We start from the raw sequence: 20,279 nt of genomic DNA, 5'->3' as shown, positions 1-20,279 counted from the left end.
GTTTATTTTTACAGAGCATCAACAGAGTTGTGCAAGTGTTTTTGTTTGTTCCCTGCATTTCGAAGATGCTTGTTTTACAAACAAGGCCCAGTTTGACGCCGGATTTGCATATTGTTTATTTCTTAAGGATAATGCAGTCCCAACGAAAAAGGGTCACGATCGTGTGTTGGAACCGCAGGCAGTGAGTAAAACTGCTTCAAATATCTCTGTGTTGTTAACTTAGCTATCGGCGCGTAAGCACATCAAGTAAACAACATGCAATGTTGTCATCAAACTGCACTTTCCACATGTACACCTTTAATGAAGATAAAAAAAAAAAGACGACATAAAGTGGTTTTTCCAAAACCGCTAAGCAAATATATACAGTTTCAATACATACTACTTAGAGACGTCCTGCTGTAGTCGTTGCTGCTGCTGCTCTTATTCAATTTCACCCTCTGGATCTGATTCTGGATCATAAATATACGCTGAATCTGACTGTTAGCCATGGTTTGTTTTGGAAACAGTGTGTCAATAATGCAAAATGATAGTTAAAGGCAGTTCATCATTGACTTCAGTGATGTCATCTCTGTTCAGTTAAATAGTGTCTGTGCATTTATTTGCAATCAAGTCAATGATATCGCTTGTAGATGAAGTGACCCCAACTAAGCAAGCCAGAGGCGACAGCGGCAAGGAACCGAAACTCCATCGGGGACAGAATGGAGAAAAAAAACCTTGGGAGAAACCAGGCTCAGTTGGGGGGGGCAGTTCTCCTCTGACCAGACGAAACCAATAGTTCAATTCCAGGCTGCAGCAAAGTCAGATTGTGCAACACATTGGTGGGGTCTGTTTCCTGTTGAGAAAACAAGAAAAAACAAGAAAACAATAATTTGTTCGGTAGCTCACAGAGTACGGAGACATACTTGAGAGGGTTCGAATCCCATGTAACAGCAGTTTGAGAAAACAGTTCAAATCTGCATGTAAGGAAGTTCAAATGGCAAGGTTGCATCAACAATTGCGTTTTAAAGGTCCCGTTCTTCTTGATCCCATGTTTGAAACTTTAGTTAGTGTGTAATGTTGTTGTTAGAGTATAAATAATATCTGTAAAATTATAAAGCTCAAAGTTCAATGCCAAGCGAGATATTTTATTTTAACAGAAGTCACCTACATCGAACGGCCAGTTTGGAAACGTAACCTTTAATATCATAGTTTTTTTGCATTTGTTAACACTATTCAGCAAGGTTTATGGTTTATCTGCGGATATATAATATAACCGATATTTTTATTTTGAACTGCCACAATAGGCCAGAAACATGCCAGGGTTCATGAATTGAACCAGTGTTTTAGTGCCACTCAGTGGAGATTTCTATTTGAAACTGCGGTGAAACGTGCAGTAAGGTACGTAAACAAAAATCCACAGAGATTTTTATAAGACCAGGTTGAAAATGCTGCATTAAATTAGTCCTTGAAAGATATAAACAGTTGTTTTAGCTGTAGAAAACAGTCTGTTATGCTGATTGATATTGCAAACTGGTATATGCTATCATATTATAATGTGTGGTCCTAATCATGAACACATTGATTTATAGCACATGTTTAACCCTCTGGAGTCGATTAATGCGTATACACGTTATGAGTCATTTTCTCCTAATAACCCTGAAAAGAACTTAAATTACACTTTCAGATTTGATCGTACAGATAAGAGCAATACATCAATCGAATCTGTAAAGGGTTTAATTTTTTTGTATACAGACATAATAACAACAAAACTTTGTGCACTTATAAAATAAAGATAACAAACAAGGTGTGCTGTCTGCAGCCTTTGTCTGCACTGTTCTTCATTTACAAACACGTCATTAAAATGAACTGTAACTCCGTGAATACTCAACGAAGAGACTTGAGAGAGATATCTATAGAAAGCCTGACATGTCTACTTTTAAACTAAAAAGTGCGGCCGAAAAACAGATATTCTGTGATAAAGTAATCGATATGAAAACCACGTGATGTCCATTTTTCACGTCTCCCTTCGTTATCTTCTAATGCGACCACGCCCCGCGCTGATCGCTCTATTCAGATTCTAAGGTTTCACTGAAGCGCGCGGCTTGAATACACCCACACAACAGAAGACAACACAGCCAGACTGTTCTTCGAGTTTTTTTTGTTTTACTGTTTGCTTCGCGATGAAAGGAATTAGACATGATTTACCCCAAAAAAGATGTGATGTGGTTGAGGATTTGAGAAATGGATTTCCTCAGAAAAAAAGGAAGCACTTTATTCAGCAGAGATCATAAACATGAGTAAGTCTCTATATTAATGGTAAGGTACTTTACAATCAAAATTGATTGGCAAGCAGCTGCAGTTGCTTCTGTTTAATGCGGTATTGTTTGCCATTGGTTAATGTTTTCAATAAAAAACAACCTATCAACAATGAACAGAGAGAGTGTTAGATACAGAATATGCCACGTAACATAAAAAATGAGCACCAAGCTTCTCTTCAGAGGATCTTGAAGTTTTGCAGGACCTTGCCACCAGGTTGGAGATCACAGCCCTATGGTCCACTGTAACCTGCACGTTTATGGCCACGTATCCCTTTTGCGATATGTATGGCTGATCAATCACTGATGGATTGGCGATAGGGATGAGAGTGCCATCCACCAGGCCCAAGACTCTGGGGATGCCAGCAATGGCATGACAGCCCTGGTGCACCTCCTGGATTCCTGACGTGTTGCCGGCAGATGGATGTAATCCCTGGAATGGCGCAGAAGTGCGTTGGTGACCGTGTGAACATACCTCCACACCGAGGTCTTGCTTAGTGCGTAGCCTTTCCCACGACCTCAATGAAGCACTCTGTAGCAAAATACCGTAGCGCTGCAAGCAGCTGGACTTCAGGGATTAAAGCAAAATTCCACCGCATTAGCCTGGCAGGTGTGAGAAGATCCAGCAGCTCCATAATGAGTTGTCTTGGGAGGCAATTTTTTTTATTTAGCCACATCAGGCAAAATGTCAAAAGGTCTTAAGTTTTGCCAAAAAATGTTTTTTTTTTTTTGACATAGCTCCGCAGCCAGCGCCGTCTTTGATTCAATACAAGGACACATTGGATCGCTGCCATAGTTCGTCGCTTACTGGACACCACCATGCTTACCCATTTATAGATCTTATAGATACAGAATTTAATTATCAAATGTGATAAAATTTTAACGCTTTAATGACATTACGAAATAGCCTAGGCTAATTATCACCATAATAGTTCTGATACCACAAAGTCAACTTTATAAATAGGCCTTTATCCAGGGTGCGATTTGGATAAATTTACCCCCCCTCAAAGTGATCAGTGTTACTACACTAGTGGCGAGCCGGATCACAAAACTTACCACGGATCGGTGGTTTGATTAAAGTTAATTTTATTTCAAAATGCGCTACTTTGGCTTCCTCACAACCTCTCTGTATTCATACTTGCTCATGTCCCGCCCATGGCACTATCTGATTGGTTACATCTCACGAGTAATAGCCTATTAACACTTGCGAGATGGTTGAAGCCGGTGTTCTGTCGATTTGTCCTACGTGGTCAGATTTTCCTACCTCCCATTAAAACAGTGGGTGGGTAGTAGTACAATTCCGCTGTAGTACTTGGGAGACTTTGTTGCTAGATTTAGCAACTTTTTTCCAAAGAAGTGACTAGCGACATATCTAGCGACTTTTTTTAATCATTATTACGTTTCTGAGACTCTCTGGTGCTGCCGCACGAGTGCAAGGTCTCTCTTTCCCAATAAAAAACCGTTTTATTGGGAATTAAATTAAATGGCTAAATTAAATTAAAGTATGTGAGCTTAGGGAGGCAATACAATACGACGCAGTTACGCCATAAATATGCTATTTTGCGCATGACGTCATCTAGTTCATGTTCTCATTATTTATATTTATGAATTAAAATTTCAAAACATCCCCCTGTTTATTTCACAAATCGCACCCTGCCTGTATCCATTGCGAACATATTTTATTATGACTCTTAAAATGTCCATAACAAAATCATTGTTGGGCCACAACATTGTCAACATACCATAGTTTGACTTGTACTGCGTTGCGTTGATTTCTAAAGACTGCTGCACAGTGGAGGTGACTAGAGTCTTGAGCTCAAACAACGCTAAGAGAGAGCTTACGAATGGTCCAGACCAACCTTACGAAAGTGTGACTTACAGAATATATACTTAGCGTACGAACGTGTCGGGAATCATGCCATAACATTAAGAGAGAGGTCAAGGAAGAACTACATAGCGATAAGAACGCCCAGATTTTTGAAAAGTAGCACATTTTTTATTCCATGGTAAAAAAAGAAAAAAGCTTTCATGTGAATAAGTAAATCCAACCCTTTGATTTGTAAAGTAAATAAAAAATTAAAAAATCCAATGATTAATGAGGTGTGAGGAATGGCATGTTTCACCTAAAATGCTCCTTAGTATTTGATGCATTTCAGATGGTTCTTGAAAAAATGGTGGGTCATTTTTGCCTGTGAATCCCTTTTGGGAGGATGCCTGTAGAATTTGTACTTCTTCGTGGAACTGTGTTTTTGATGACCAATTCTGAGACCTTCACAGGTGGCAACTAATAAATCTCCAAGCCCATCAATGAAGAATTCTGTTGGGGATATAGAATGAAAACAGATTGTTGAATAAACACTTATTATTTCTTATTATTATCATCTATCTCTATAGCTGGCATGTAAATTATTTGTTCACCATGGATCAAGAATAAGCTTCATTCACATTTCTCCGTTGTTCAGGTGTCATAAACTGTTGTTTTTGGACAATAAATCAAAATCTGTACCACACCCATTGCTTTGAATTACCTAAGACCTAAGCCCTATATGCCATTAATTATTTTACTACAGTGGATGAATATCGTATGTCAAAAGGCATCGTTTCACTTCAGGCAGGTCTACAGGCAACTCTAATAACAGATTTAATCAAAAATAAATGGATGACTTCATCTGATCTGAATGTTTCAAGATCCACTCACCAGTGTGAGCCACTCTTTTGAGGAACGGGTCAAAACCGACCCTCCGCACAGCCTCCGTCCGGCCCAGGAAGTAGTTGACGACTCCATCTGCAAAGAAGCAGCCGTTGAAACCCGGCAGGGGCGCATGGGTACGAGTGACACGCGTGATACAGCCGCCTTCCTCGCTGTTCCCTTCCTCGTATTGCAGCTGGAAGACAAACTTATTTCTTTCTACCTGACCACCAACCTGATGGAGAGAGAAAGAATAAGATCAGTCAAGGTCTTTCAGAAACATAAAAATAAGACACAATATTGAGCACAATAAAAATCTCTATATTGGTTTGAGCAATATTTTTCATACTTTAGTGAACTATAAACATTTATTGCACATGTGAAACAGTCCAAAATTCACAGGTATAACAACTCACAGTTATTTTTATTCAGCCAGGATGCATTAAATAAACCAAAAGTGACAGTAAAAGACATTTATAATGGTAAAAAAAGATTTCAAATAAATGCTGTGTTATTTATTCATCAAAGAATCCTGAAAATAAATGAACCACAATTTCCATGATAATATTAGGCAGCACAACTGTTTCAAAATTGATTATAATATAAAAAGTTTATTGAGCTGCAAATCAGAATATTAGAATGATTTCTGAAGGATCAGGTGACACTAAAGACTGGAGTAATGATGCTGAACATTAAGCTTTGATCACAGAAATAAATCACATTTTAATGTATATGAAAATAGATTATTTTAAATTGTAATACTATTTCACAATATTACTGTTTTACTGTATTTTTATCAAATAAATGCAGCCTTGGTGAGCAGACTTGTTTTTTGTTTTTTTTTATTACCACATCTAGTTCAGGAACGGCTTCCATAATGTTCACAAAGCTCTCAATGCGCGTCTCATTGAGAAACACAAAGTCATCATCCACCCACAGGAAATATTTAGTGGTGACCTGCGACACTGCCAGATTTCTTCCTGCAAACCAGCCCTGAAAAGCCAAACAATGAAACAAGTAACCTTCACACCTCAGGAAGATTATATTAACAGTCAACTTGAAAAACCTGATGTTTGTACCTGTGCTGGGGGCATTATGTAGTGCTCTATATTGTCACCGACCACCTTCTCTGGGTTCAGACTGTCATCAGCAACAATGATCTTTATTTTTGGGTAGTTCACACGGATACTGTTGATGAGGACATTTAGTTCTTTGTAACGCAGAAATGCTTTTACTAGCACAGTCACCTGAGAGTTCACATCTACAGAGAGAGAGAGAGAGAGAAAGAGAGAGAGAGAGAGGGAGAGAGAGAGGGAGACAATTATTATGGTGATTGAGTTCACATGATACAGACACTGTGCTTACACTGTAATATCAATAAAAATGACAGAAAGTGCATAACAAAATCACTAAAACTAAAATGAAAACTGAATATAAAAATTATATTCAAAATATTAATAAAACTATAATAATATATAAATGATAATAAAATAACTGTTTAGAAGCACACACTGCACTCTATAAGAACTGTGTAAAAATATTGATGAAAAAAAGTTCTGTGGTCTAAACTTAATATAAAAACTGTAAAGATTTAATGAGGAATGCTTTATGTTATTAAAAAAAATGTGGCTATGAAAAAGCACAAGTAAGAACCAGAATCCCTTCTATGAAATTTCACAATTAATGGTTTTTGATTGAGACAATTTTTTTTAATTATTATTATTATTATTATGTACATTTGTGTTTTCTGTTAAGGGCTGTTGTTGTTAAATTGGACCCTCTTTACATTAAGTGTCCCTACCTGTGTACTAACATAGTAACTGCATGTGTCCGTAGTATGTAACCATAGTGTAAGTACACATAGGTACATAGCATATACAGCTGTAATATTTCTGTAACAACACCCTCAGATGGTTTGTGTAAGTACAAATGTGTAACAGGACATTGGTCACAATACTTTTCACTTCACTAAGTACTTGTGTAACAGGAATTATATAACTACATTTTGTAACAACAATATTTATAAGAGTAATTGGAACCATTTAATCCAAGGGATGGAAATGGGAAGGTTTAGGGATATGTAAAGTAAGAGGAGTTGGATGCACCACTGTAATACCAGTGTGCTTGCATGGTAACATGAGGTGTACATTTAACATTTTGGGCACCAACCACAATTTCTATGTAAAACCTAACTTACTGGCTGCTGCTGTGTAACATCAGAGTAATTACATGATAAATCTAATGTAAAGTGTAACACTTTCTTTACCAAAAAGTGCTGTTAGTCCTGTTACACATTTGTACTTTCATTACCAAAAAGTGTTGTTACCAATGTCCTGTTACACATCTGTACTTACACATAACATTCAGTGGCTTGTTACATATGTGTAGTTAGACAAACATTACAGCTATTTGTACTTACACTGTGGTTACATAATATGAACACATCTAGTTACTATGTAAGTACACAGGTATTAGGGACACTTAATATAAAGTGGGACCAGGGTAAAGATTTAGGTAAAGATCATGCTGCATGTAGATATCTTGTAAATGTCCTACTGTAAATATATATAAAAACTAAATTTTTAATTAATAATATGCAATGCTAAGAGCTCATTTGGCCAACTTTAAAGGTGATTTTCTCAGTATTTTTATTATTTTGCACCCTCAGATTCTGTTCTATTCTCATTTCAAGTAGTCGTTCTATGTTATTTTGATTATTATTATTATTACAGTGTAAAAATATTAATGTATCTTTTTTTACAGTGTAAGTATGAGTATTAGAGCTCACCTTTCCCCGGGTCAAACAGAACAGGAACTGACAAACGTCTGATCTCAATCGGGAATATGACCTCATGATTCTCAAAAGAGAAGTACGCTAAGGACATGAATGCATTGGTAAAGTTAGTACATTCAAAGTATATGACTTATGATACTTTTAACATAATAGTATCATAAAAGTTGTCCCTGTGTGACTCGTTATATTCCAAGGGCTTTTCCAAATACCCACATTAGCTGTCTTGGCCATTTGAAAGCATGTTCACACAACTTGAAGTAAAACACCAAAGTGCAGCGCCCTTAACACACCCTAAATCCACACTATCTTGAATACTGCTCTGGAACAGTATTTAAGAGTATCCCATCATGCATCATGTTCTGGAAATAAATCATGAGACTTTTGCAGAGATCTCACAAAGTTAAATATGAAAGAGAATTAGATTTGGTAGTAAAACAAAGTGTTGCTCATTTTAGGATGAGTATGTTTATTTTGTACAACATTTGCAACTGCCTTTTATCACTCAATTAGAAGCACCACTATTACTAAATTGATAAGACATTTAGAATGCAAAGTATTGAAAATCAAAATAAAGTTCTGTACTGTAAACACTTGCATTTTTTTAAACACTATAAGTGTATCCCATCGCATAATGAAATGTCTTACACACACTTCTGTTCTTCATGCTCACTTGAAAACTTGGGTCAAATACAGGAAATACATCATGCATGTAAACAACTGATCAAGTGCAAAGACCGCTAGTGTGGGATTTTGGACAAGCTCCAAGTCATATTTTTAAAATGTCTGTTTCTTTTTTTGTGTGTGTTAGTTGGGTCCAATGTTTTTTGGAAAAAAATCTGTGTTCTGCAGAAGAAGTCTAAACAGGTATAATGACATGACAATAAACAATGATAAAATTCAGGTGAACTATTCTTTAGGTCACAGGTTACGTACCGAGGTCTTCGGTCTTGATGTGGTAGATGGTGCTGGTGTAGGTCAGTCTGCTCAGCAGGTCGTTGAGCTGTTGGAGGCTGCTGGATGAGATGCTCAGATGTTGCTCATTCTGGCCCTCCACCTGCTCTCCTTCCTGGACATTCATCACTGAAAGCACTCCTTTATGCACCCTTAGAGAAACCTGGAGAGGTTTCATATAATCTGACCTCATTTTATACATTTCACACGTGATGAATCCCAAAATAAAGGTAGGGTAGGTGATTTGGTTCAGAAACATGCTGCCTGAAAGTCTCTTCACGTCCCAATAGCAATCAATAAGTTAAGTCGTCTAAATGTTTTTATATGTTTTCATATTGTCTGCAGAATATATATCATCTGATTGTGATTCTGATTTGCAAAGAGGGTGGGATCTTATGCTTTCACAGCTAGCTTGCTATTACAAGCCTCTATGAAATGACCTACCCTATCTTTAACAGCTTTAGATCAAAAGCTCACAAAGTGTTACGATCGGAACCCAGAGAAATGCAGGAGATGAGAGATCCAAATGCAGTGTGGCTCAGAAGACGAGGAAACTCGGAAGGCGAGGAAACTGGGTGATGGAATGAAAGGAATCCATGAAGACAAACAGAAAAAGACCGGTTAATATAGAGAGGGTAATGACTATCAAGTGAACAGGAGTGCAATTACTGTGATGAAGGGACAAGGCTATGTGGGAATTGTAGTGCCTACGGTGAGGTGCCTATGGGGAAGTGAGACCACTAGTGGAGACTCAGGGAAACAGAGACCAGACAGTGTGACATTACCCCCTCCTCCACGGAGCAGCTACCAGATGCTCCACCTGATCACAAGAAGAGACCAAGGAACACCGAGACCAGAAGGGAGGTGGAGCGACGGAGGACCAGGGGGAGGGACAGAGGACCAGGTAAAATGGGGAAACAGAGACAAGAAGTGCAAAAAAAACAAAAACAAGGAGCCCTGAAGGGAAGTGGACCGGCGGAGGATCAGGGGAGGGACGGAGGGCCAGGTCCATGGAGGGAAACAGAGAGAAAAACAAAAACAAGTAGCTCAGGAGGGAGGTGGACCGGCGAAGGATCAGGGAGAGGGACGGAGGGCCAGGTCCATAGATGGAAACAGAGAGAAGAAGAGCAAAAAACAACAACAACAACAACAACAACAAAACACAAGTCCAGGAAGGACATAACGTTCAGTGTCCCAGGGCCAAACAAGGTGAGCAAGGTGGAATTGGAGCCATGCGGTCGAGACAGAAGCCCACCCGGGCGGCGCAGAAGACCACCACATTGGGATCGATGACACAGGCAATTCTGGTTAGTCAAGTCTGAAACAGATAACATGAAAAAGTTAAGGGTGGCCTCCGTGGCCGCGACAGGATCAGTCGAGAGCTCAGAGAGTTTGGCTGAGACGTGACGAGGCTCTGGAAGTTCCGCAGAAATGAGGAGAGGCTCTGGTAGTTCAGTCGAGATGAGAAGAGGCTCTAGTAGTTCAGCAGAGACGTGGAGAGGTAATTCCGTGGTGTTTAGACTGGATTCAGGAAGATCAATAATGACTTGACTCTGCTCATGAAGATCATTGGTGACCTGACTCTGCTCATGAAGATCAATGGTGACTTGCATTTGCCCATGAAGATAGTCGGTGACTTGACCTTGCTCATGAAGAACCCTGGTGACTTGCCTTTGTCCATGAATATCAATGGTGACTTGCATTTGCCCATGAAGATCAATGGTGAGTTGACCCGACTCTGGAGTGTCAAAGGTGACTTGACCAGACTCTGGAGGGTCAACGGGAACCTGACCCAATTCTGGAGGGTCAACAGGAACCTGACTCGACTCTGGAGGGTCAACTGTGGCTGTCATCTTGTGCCATGATACAGGGCCGACAGCCATCTTGGGTAGTGGCGCTGGGCCGGTGGCCATTCTGTGCAATGGTGCTGGGTTGGTGGTCCTCCTGTTTGCAAACCCTGGTCCAGAATCGGCCATCCCACCGGGAGAGACAGGAGTGGCTGGGGCATCCCACGGAAGCCGATGCTGCAAGTAGAAAATGAATTCGCAGAAACCAAATGCATCCAACGGATCCATTTCCATACGAGGTACTGGGTCATCCAGACATTGAAAATGTCTTTAAGGCATTGAAAATGTCTTTAAGGGCTGCATCATTATATCCCAAAGCATCCGCCAGGGTCCAGAACACATGTGCCATAGCACCCACCTCATTGCCCTCTTGGTGGAGGGTGGTTAATTTTATGAATCTTGCCCTCCGCTCCACCATACTGGCTGGGGAACGGGAATGGAGTCCCACACTGCTGGATCTCGAAATTGATGGAGTACTTCTGTTACGATCGGAACCCAGAGAAACGCAGGAGACAAGAGAACCAAATGCAGTGTGGTATTTAATGGGTAATCCAAATCAGCATCCAACAAGTAGGGGTCAAAACCATATTTCCATCCAACAATAAACAAACAGGGAAGGAACAGGAACAGGAAGCTCGAAAGATGAGGAAACTCGGAAGGCGAGGAAACTGGGTGACAGAATGAAAGGACTCCATGAAGACAAACAGAAAAAAGACCGGTTAATATAGGGAGGGTAATGACTATCAAGTGAAGACACCTGAGTGCAATTAACAGGAGTGCAATTACTGTGATGAAGGGACAAGGCGATGTGGTAATTGTAGTGCCTACGGTGAGGTGCCTATGGGGAAGTGAGACCACTAGTGGAGACTCAGGGAAACAGAGACCAGACAGCGTGACACAAAGCATCAATTAAAAGAAGGAAAAACAGCAGACCCCCATTCAGAGACCAAGTGAAACAAACCAATGATTACGATCAATATAACAAAACCCACCACCTTCAGTGAGAACACCATATTCAGCAGGACAAACCTTGTAAACCGCTCTCTTTTGTGTTTGCAGGGCTAGACCTTTAATAGTGATACATTTCTTTAATGAAATTGTTACATTTTAGAACATTCAAAAAAGCATCATTTATTTTAAATATTTTCATAATATCATAAATGTTGTTACTTTCACTTTTAACTAACTTTTCTTTTTTCTTTTTTAGATTTGCTTACCCTACACTATTTAATGCCAGCAAATCAGCATATTAGAATGATTTCTAAAGAATAATTTGAATAAGAATAAGATACTGCATTCAAAAACATTTTTGAAATCTGAGAGGTCGTTTATGTCTTTCTAGCCCCTTTCACACTGCACGTCGGACCCGGCAAATTGACGAAACATTGCCGGATCACCTTCTGTGTGAAAGCAAACATGTCCCGGGATTGATTCCGGCATTGAACCCGGGATGGAGACCTAGTAACATTGCTGGGTTCAGTCCCGGAATGAGCGTTGTGTGAACAAAAGGCAGATCTAATGCCGTGTTGTAGTGATGACACACTTTATCGCACGACTCTTTTACCGGCTGTTTTGAAGGAAGATCAACGTTCGCGAGAAAAAAATATGTGCAAACTGTAATGAAGCAGAGATAAGGTAGTTCCTCACTTTTCACACTGACGTCAAGATCGTTCGCCAGCTTCAGTGAAAGTATAACACGCCTAGTGTTTTCGTACGTTACACATCACGCCCTGATGTCACGTGTCGTTACGGGATCTTTACGGGTTGTGTGTGAAAGCATGCACATATCCCGGGCAATCACTGGCAGTGTGAAAGTGCAAAATATAGCGACCTGGGAACAATTGGCGGAACACTTTACCCGTGTATTTGCCAGAATCGCAGTGTGAAAGGGGCTTTAGTAACCTTCTGGAGATGCATTTAAGAAACCTGAGATCATTAGCAATCAAATAAAGGACAGACAGAAATCAGACTCACCAGGAATGAGTGTTTTATTCATGGGAGTTACTCTGAATCCTCTCATCGGATACTGGAGCGGTGTGTTGGCCGGGACGAGAAGAAGAACATCATTTTCTTTACCTGATCTGAAAGACAGCTCATTCAGTCAGAGGAATAAGTGTGTGCCACACTAAAGAGATCTGAGGAATTGTGGGTAACCTGATCTGGTGTTGTCTGAACTCTTCTGCCCGGCGTTTCTGCAGGTCATCCATATCGTCTTCTGACACGAACTGGTTTGCTGGATTTGTCTTTTGGCAAGTACAGGGTGCTGGATTCTCATTACGAAAAGGCCCAATACTGAGATGTGTAACAAGCAACAGGTGAAAATCAGAAACAAGGAATTCATTGCTTCAGGGTCACTAATAAAAATAAAATTAATCTGCTTACTTTGGTTTGGGAAAGTCTGGATCTCTGGGTCACGGTAGCAATTTGAGAATCTTGAGAAAGTTGTTTGAGTGGGGGGAAAAACTAATTTGAGTACAGGTTGCATGGACTTATTGTCTATAACCAAATAAAGCTTGAACAGGAGTGAATTGTATCAAATATCTTCCGACATCAGAATTAAATCACTTTTGTGGTATGTTAAAGATGTTAAGGGTTACCTGTAAGAGTTAACATTTTAGTAAACCAGTAAAAATGTATTTGTAGCCTATACACTTTCAATCTCCTGGGTTAAAACTAAGCCTAACCTGATTTTACCAAGTGAGACATGTTCCTGGGACAACATCGTTGTTGACCCTGGAACAACATTGTGATTAACCGATCAGATTTGAAGAACCAGTTTATAGATTTTGTGAAGTTTATGCTTAAAATCAGTGTTTGGTGCTTGTACATCAGTGTCATTCATCTATCATTTCCTCTGATTTTAGGGATTACTCATGGTTAAGGTTAGGTTTAGGTGTAGGGATATGGTTAAGAATATATTTTTGGAGTAAAATGTTGTTCCAGGGTCAACAAAATATGTTGACCTAGGAACACATTGGACTTGGCAAAATCAGGACGTGCTAAAACTAACCAATTTGGGCTGTTTTTAGCCCACAGGCTAGGTAAATATGATACAGAATGCATTGTGGGCTAACTCAAAAACTTTAGATATACAAAGATGATATACAAATATTACTAAGAATGGGAGCAGTTTTGTTCAGTTCAGTTCCCCCCATCAGGTCTTCTCTGTAAGAATATAATTGTAATATAATAATAAACATCCCGGAACTCGAGTGAATCTGATTTTATGACTTGCTCCTGATTAGAGAAATGGGAAGTTTTACAACTGATTTTCATCAAAGCCATCCCCCAAGCTGTTGCATTTAAAACCATAGCATTCTGAATAACCTTTTTATACTGACTTGTGTTACTCCACAATGTTATTTCAGATCTTTTGATAGTGCTTCGCCACCCATAGTTGACTGTTTGCTCCAGTTGCACTACCAAGGACTGAAATGCTCCGGGAAAGAGTGCAAGAAGGCTTTGATTTTAATAAATAAAAAATAAAATAAAAAATAAAATAAAAATAAAAAATTTCTAAAATACTTAAATACTGTTAAAATCAGATACTCTCAAGTTGTTTTGGAGTTGTAACTTGTAATTGAGTCATTTTCCCTGTAAGGTATCTATACTTTTTTTTTTTTTCTCTCAGTTATGGTTTTCAGGTAGTAGCTACTCTTTATACCTCTGCTATTTTAATACCAGACAGAACTTATCCTTCCTGAACTGAGGGTTAAGTGGGTCTGGGAAGCCTACCATACAAAGAATGCCTCATCATTCTAAAGGAAAATACTTTTTTCTTTACCATTGTCTTACAACTGTCTTGTGTTTTTGTGCTTTAGCTTTACAGGGCGTTGTTCATTCTGCGCACACTGTTTCATAGCTGGAATGAATATGAAATCCTATTAAATAGTATGAAACACATTATTAAAATTGATTGACACGGACTTTCTAGTATTCTGATAATTTCGTTGTATTAAGCATAAAAATGTAGGCTACTTCATCATGGATTAATCTGAGTCAGAAATATGATTGTATTTGACTGAATCAATCGATAGCCTTTTGTTATTTGGCTGAATAAAGACATCCATTTGGCCACGATAAAAATAAACAAATAGGCCTAGCCTAAATAAAAAAAAAAAAATAATTAAGTTTACTGATGTACGAGGCACTTACCTCATAGTCGGCAGTGAAGTTTTACTCCTAAAATCTACGTCAATATAATATAATGCAAAAAGGAAGCCCGTTAAAAGAATGACGATTAATAAAGTTCTGCGGGATCCGTACATGATTAAATCTGTCGCGATTAAAAGTAATTTAATTATAGGCGGTCTATATCCACATCAAAATGAAGCTTTGAAACTCAAATTACGCTAATAAGCGTCTAAATAAAGACGGGACTATTACAGATACTGTATCGGATGCTACCTGTTGAAGAGTAACAGGTGAATGAGTGACAGACCATAGAGGACAGATATGTGACTGTTCGAAGATAATCAGCGATGTGTGTGTGTGTGTGAGAGAGAGAGATATATATATATAAGCCTATCAATGTCAAGCAATACATTTCTCCAATCAAGTCATCCAAGTAACCAATATTAATTAACAACTCGTCAAAAGTTCTAAAACACAAATTGGCTTAGCTGGTAGCAAGTTGATACCATAAGGGTTCAACAACCCCAAATACAGTATATAATGTTCAAATGTGCAATACTTTACACCAGACAAAAACAGTCATTCAAAACAGTGACACATGCCAGCTCCTAAAAAAAAGAGCCAGAAAGACACCCTCCTTATTGTGCTAAAACATTTCAAAATAATTTTTAAAAACACCATACCTCAAATAACATGAATAAACATTCCAATACAGCACAATATAAAACAAATAACATGAATAAACATTCCAATTTAGCACAATATAAAACAAATAACATGAATACACATTCCAATTTAGCACAATATAAAACAAACATACACTTATAAGATCACATACCTAGTACCAGCTAGACAAGTTTTCTAACTCTGGCACAAACCATATGCCATATGCACAAAACATTTAAATGCAAATTATTATACACAATATGACACTGTTGAAAAGTATTACATCCAACATTGTCACAGACCTAACAACAGCTACAACAACTGTTTCCCGAAGCTGGCACAAACCATCATTGCAGTCTCCAAGAAAGAAATCACCACCACCACTACCTATCTGGCAATCAGCATGCACCTGCCATTACACAAAAGCTAATGCCAACCCATTCATAAAGGACACCTGGGCTAGAAACTACCATACTCACCCTACCAAACAGGACTACCATAAATACTATAGTGTTTATAGCCATTACATTCACCGCCCCCACCACTGATCATTGTCCCGATGATCTTATTTCATTTATCAACCACCTACTTAAACTACAATCCCCACACTTTTCCATATGATGTCAAAAGCCTATTGTCCTAAAGTTACATTATGTTTAGAATTTTATGTGATTCAGTTTTTATATTGTTCATTCTGTTGAAAAAATGTTTTATAAAAATACACTAAAAAAAAAAATATATATATATATATATATATTATTATTATTTTTTTTTTTTTTTTTTAATCAAGTTTGTACAGTTGGGTTTTGAGACATTTCGATGTAATTTATACATTTTTTTTTTTGCACAATATGTTTGCAGTAACATATCAACAAGGTCATAGTCAGGTATACTTAATAAAGATAAGAGTAACAGAAAAAAAAATCTAGCTTATATTGTTGTGTTACTTTCGTCCCAACCGACGGTGTCGAAAGTAACAATGTGCAACTGAAGTTCAAAGTGAAATTATACTGAAATCTTTCTACATTTCTACAAAATACCACCTGGTATTGACAGAAAACACTTCTGAGTTACTGGCCACAGCAGAAATATATCTCTGTCTACAACATTATCTTTTACAATTATGTTTTTCTGAAAAATGGTACTTTCGCCCCTGCTTTCACCCACTAGACAAAGTTATCAGCTATATAATGGTTATAAATAAAAACTATAACAGCAATATGTATGGTTGCATGAATAATAAACAACTGATAAAATATCCACCCCATAAATATAGTAAAGTATTAACAAACTTTGATGCAATGTATAGGGTTCATTTAGGACCATTTCTGTCAAGTATATTTATGACAATTATATTGCATACAGTTAGTGTAGGTGGTGGTTATGTTCTGGGTAACACTCCACACACCTGTCCATACAGCCATGCTTGGACAGAGCGGGAAGAGCAGCAAGACAAACCCCACTGGGGTACAGAACAGAACCATTATATGCATACATAATTACAATTCACAATTACATGAGTTATTATTTAAACGAAACGTGATAGAGACTGCTTCCAATAAAGTGACTGTAAAGAAAGGACAAAGTTAGATCAGATTACAGGTTCAGGTGGTGGAGTTGGAGGAGGGAGTTAATTGCAAGCAGCAATAGAATGTAAGACACTGAAGAATATTATTTTAAATAGACCACATGTGATAGGGGTCAACAGTGGATTGGTACACGTCAGGAACATAGCTTACTGTCGGCTGATGCAAGCATGACATGGCCTGATTGAACTGACGCGATGCTGAATTATTGACCATCAGTTTCAGTGGTGCAGAAGATAAATAGTGTGTCATGCATATTTTGACAGGACAGACCCAGGTTCAAATCTGCCTTTTGGCGAACTGCTTTCTCCCTTTTCAAATCACATCAGAAAAGCATATAATTTTAATGAAAATTAAGTGAATAGTCAAAAAGTTGAAAATAAAGTATTGGGCAGGGTAAGGGTATAAAGTGTAGGGAGGGATTTATTGTCCCAATAAGGTGGCATCCATTTAATCATTTGAATTTTACACTTTACACTTACACTGTTTTATACTACAATACTGAGGTGCAGATGATTGCCACTATTTGCATAGCGGTATTATAAATGGCAGAAAATCCTACTATTTTAACATCTATAGCTATTTGCACTTTGTGTAAATAGCATATCTCTAAAAAAATGCTGCTATTTGCACTTAGTGTAAATAGCTGCTGCCTTTTTTGATTACTGCCAGACTAATGCCGGCATTGCAATGTTGCCAAATTTTGCTATTAAAAATAAAAAAACCTATAGGCTAAATAAATAAAATAAACCCGAAATTATTTCAAATATTTTGGAAATTTAATAAGATAAAGTTATCGCTGACCCTAAACCGCAACTTCCTACTTTATTAAGTGTCAAATTAAATAGGCCTAGCCTAAATAAAAAAAAAATAATAATTAAGTTTACTGATGTACGAGGCACTTACCTCATTGTCGGCAGTGAAGTTTTACTCCAAAAATCTACGTCAATATAATATAATGCGAAAAGGAAGCCCGTTAAAAGAATGACGATTAATAAAGTTCTGCGGGATCCGTACATGATTAAATCTGTCGCGATTAAAAGTAATTTAATTATAGGCGGTCTATATCCACATCAAAATGAAGCTTTGAAACTCAAATTACGCTAATAAGCGTCTAAATAAAGACAGGACTATTACAGATACTGTATCGGATGCTACCTGTTGAAGAGTAACAGGTGAATGAGTGACAGACCATAGAGGACAGATATGTGACTGTTCGAAGATAATCAGCGATGTGTGTGTGTGTGTGTGTGTGTGAGATATATATATATAAGCCTATCAATGTCAAGCAATACATTTCTCCAATCAAGTCATCCAAGTAACCAATATTAATTAACAACTCGTCAAAAGTTCTAAAACACAAATTGGCTTAGCTGGTAGCAAGTTGATACCATAAGGGTTCAACAACCCCAAATACAGTATTTTCGTCTGGTCAGAGGAGAACTGGCCCCCCAACTGAGCCTGGTTTCTCCCAAGGTTTTTTTCTCCATTCTGTCACCGATGGAGTTTCGGTTCCTTGCCGCTGTCGCCTCTGGCTTGCTTAGTTGGGGTCACTTCATCTACAGCGATATCATTGACTTGATTGCAAATTAAAACGGACACTATTTCAACTGAACAGAGATGACATCACTGAATTCAATGATGAACTGCCTTTAACTATCATTTTGCATTATTGAGACACTGTTTTCCAAATGAATGTTGTTCAGTGCTTTGGCGCAATGTATTTTGTTTAAAGCACTATATAAATAAAGGTGATTGATTGATTGATTGATTGATATAATGTTCAAATGTGCAATACTTTACACCAGACAAAAACAGTCATTCAAAACAGTGACACATGCCAGCTCCTAAAAAAAAGATTCAGAAAGACACCCTCCTTATTGTGCTAAAACATTTCAAAATCATTTTTAAAAACACCATACCTCAAATAACATGAATAAACATTCCAATACAGCACAATATAAAACAAATAACATGAATACACATTCCAATTTAGCACAATATAAAACAAACATACACTTATAAGATCACATACCTAGTACCAGCTAGACAAGTTTTCTAACTCTGGCACAAACCATATGCCATATGCACAAAACATTTAAATGCAAATGATTATACACAATATGACACTGTTGAAAAGTATTACATCCAACATTGTCACAGACCTAACAACAGCTACAACAACTGTTTCCCGAAGCTGGCACAAACCATCATTGCAGTCTCCAAGAAAGAAATCACCACCACCACTACCTATCTGGCAATCAGCATGCACCTGCCATTACACAAAAGCTAATGCCAACCCATTCATAAAGGACACCTGGGCTAGAAACTACCATACTCACCCTACCAAACAGGACTACCATAAATACTATAGTGTTTATAGCCATTACATTCACCGCCCCCACCACTGATCATTGTCCCGATGATCTTATTTCATTTATCAACCACCTACTTAAACTACAATCCCCACACTTTTCCATATGATGTCAAAAGCCTATTGTCCTAAAGTTACATTACGTTTAGAATTTTATGTGATTCAGTTTTTATATTGTTCATTCTGTTGAAAAAATGTTTTATAAAAATACACACTAAAAAAAAAAAATATATATATATATATATATATATATATATATATATATATATATATATATATATTATTTTTATTTATTTTTTTTAATCAAGTTTGTACAGTTGGGTTTTGAGACATTTCGATGTAATTTATACATTTTTTTTTTTTTTGCACAATATGTTTGCAGTAACATATCAACAAGGTCATAGTCAGGTATACTTAATAAAGATAAGAGTAACAGAAAAAAAAATCTAGCTTATATTGTTGTGTTACTTTCGTCCCAACCGACGGTGTCGAAAGTAACAATGTGCAACTGAAGTTCAAAGTGAAATTATACTGAAATCTTTCTACATTTCTACAAAATACCACCTGGTATTGACAGAAAACACTTCTGAGTTACTGGCCACAGCAGAAATATATCTCTGTCTACAACATTATCTTTTACAATTATGTTTTTCTGAAAAATGGTACTTTCGCCCCTGCTTTCACCCACTAGACAAAGTTATCAGCTATATAATGGTTATAAATAAAAACTATAACAGCAATATGTATGGTTGCATGAATAATAAACAACTGATAAAATATCCACCCCATAAATATAGTAAAGTATTAACAAACTTTGATGCAATGTATAGGGTTCATTTAGGACCATTTCTGTCAAGTATATTTATGACAATTATATTGCATACAGTTAGTGTAGGTGGTGGTTATGTTCTGGGTAACACTCCACACACCTGTCCATACAGCCA

At 37.7% G+C, this 20,279-nt stretch overlaps 1 protein-coding gene across 3 annotated transcripts; it reads right to left on the bottom strand.

Annotated features, from left to right (window-relative positions):
• Positions 1–738: 738 nt before the first annotated feature.
• Positions 739–18,389, bottom strand: LOC113066542 (beta-1,4 N-acetylgalactosaminyltransferase 2-like). 3 transcript variants are annotated; one of them, XM_026238434.1, is made up of 12 exons: positions 17,868–18,389; positions 12,958–13,007; positions 12,730–12,867; positions 12,550–12,656; positions 11,605–11,642; positions 8,711–8,891; positions 7,772–7,858; positions 6,063–6,244; positions 5,833–5,976; positions 4,993–5,218; positions 4,418–4,611; positions 739–832 (listed from the first exon to the last, which is right to left on the bottom strand). In XM_026238434.1, the coding sequence occupies exons 3-11, from the start codon at positions 12,780–12,782 to the stop codon at positions 4,430–4,432; spliced, it is 1,200 nt and encodes a 399-aa protein (XP_026094219.1). In that variant the 5' UTR covers positions 12,783–12,867; positions 12,958–13,007; positions 17,868–18,389; the 3' UTR covers positions 739–832; positions 4,418–4,429. The 3 variants fall into 3 exon arrangements, with proteins under 3 accessions (XP_026094219.1, XP_026094218.1, XP_026094220.1); XM_026238433.1 differs by lacking the exon at positions 739–832 and having other exon boundaries at positions 4,113–4,611; XM_026238435.1 differs by lacking the exons at positions 739–832; positions 11,605–11,642; positions 12,730–12,867; positions 12,958–13,007; positions 17,868–18,389 and having other exon boundaries at positions 4,113–4,611; positions 12,550–12,646.
• Positions 18,390–20,279: the final 1,890 nt, after the last annotated feature.

The sequence above is a fragment of the Carassius auratus genome, chromosome 50 (assembly GCF_003368295.1).
Source record: "Carassius auratus strain Wakin chromosome 50, ASM336829v1, whole genome shotgun sequence".
In the NCBI taxonomy this organism is placed as follows: Eukaryota; Metazoa; Chordata; class Actinopteri; order Cypriniformes; family Cyprinidae; genus Carassius; species Carassius auratus.
This window is presented reverse-complemented; position numbering and strand designations above follow the sequence as displayed.

Excerpts from the sequence above, each read along its gene's own strand:
- LOC113066542 (XM_026238434.1), bottom strand. The coding sequence starts at position 12,782 with ATGGATGACCTGCAGAAACGCCGGGCAGAAGAGTTCAGACAACACCAG. Across the intron at positions 12,657-12,729 it reads TTCAGACAACACCAGATCAG|ATCAGGTAAAGAAAATGATG; the intron begins GTTACCCACAAT and ends GCTGTCTTTCAG. Across the intron at positions 4,612-4,992 it reads CAAAAGAGTGGCTCACACTG|AATTCTTCATTGATGGGCTT; the intron begins GTGAGTGGATCT and ends TATCCCCAACAG.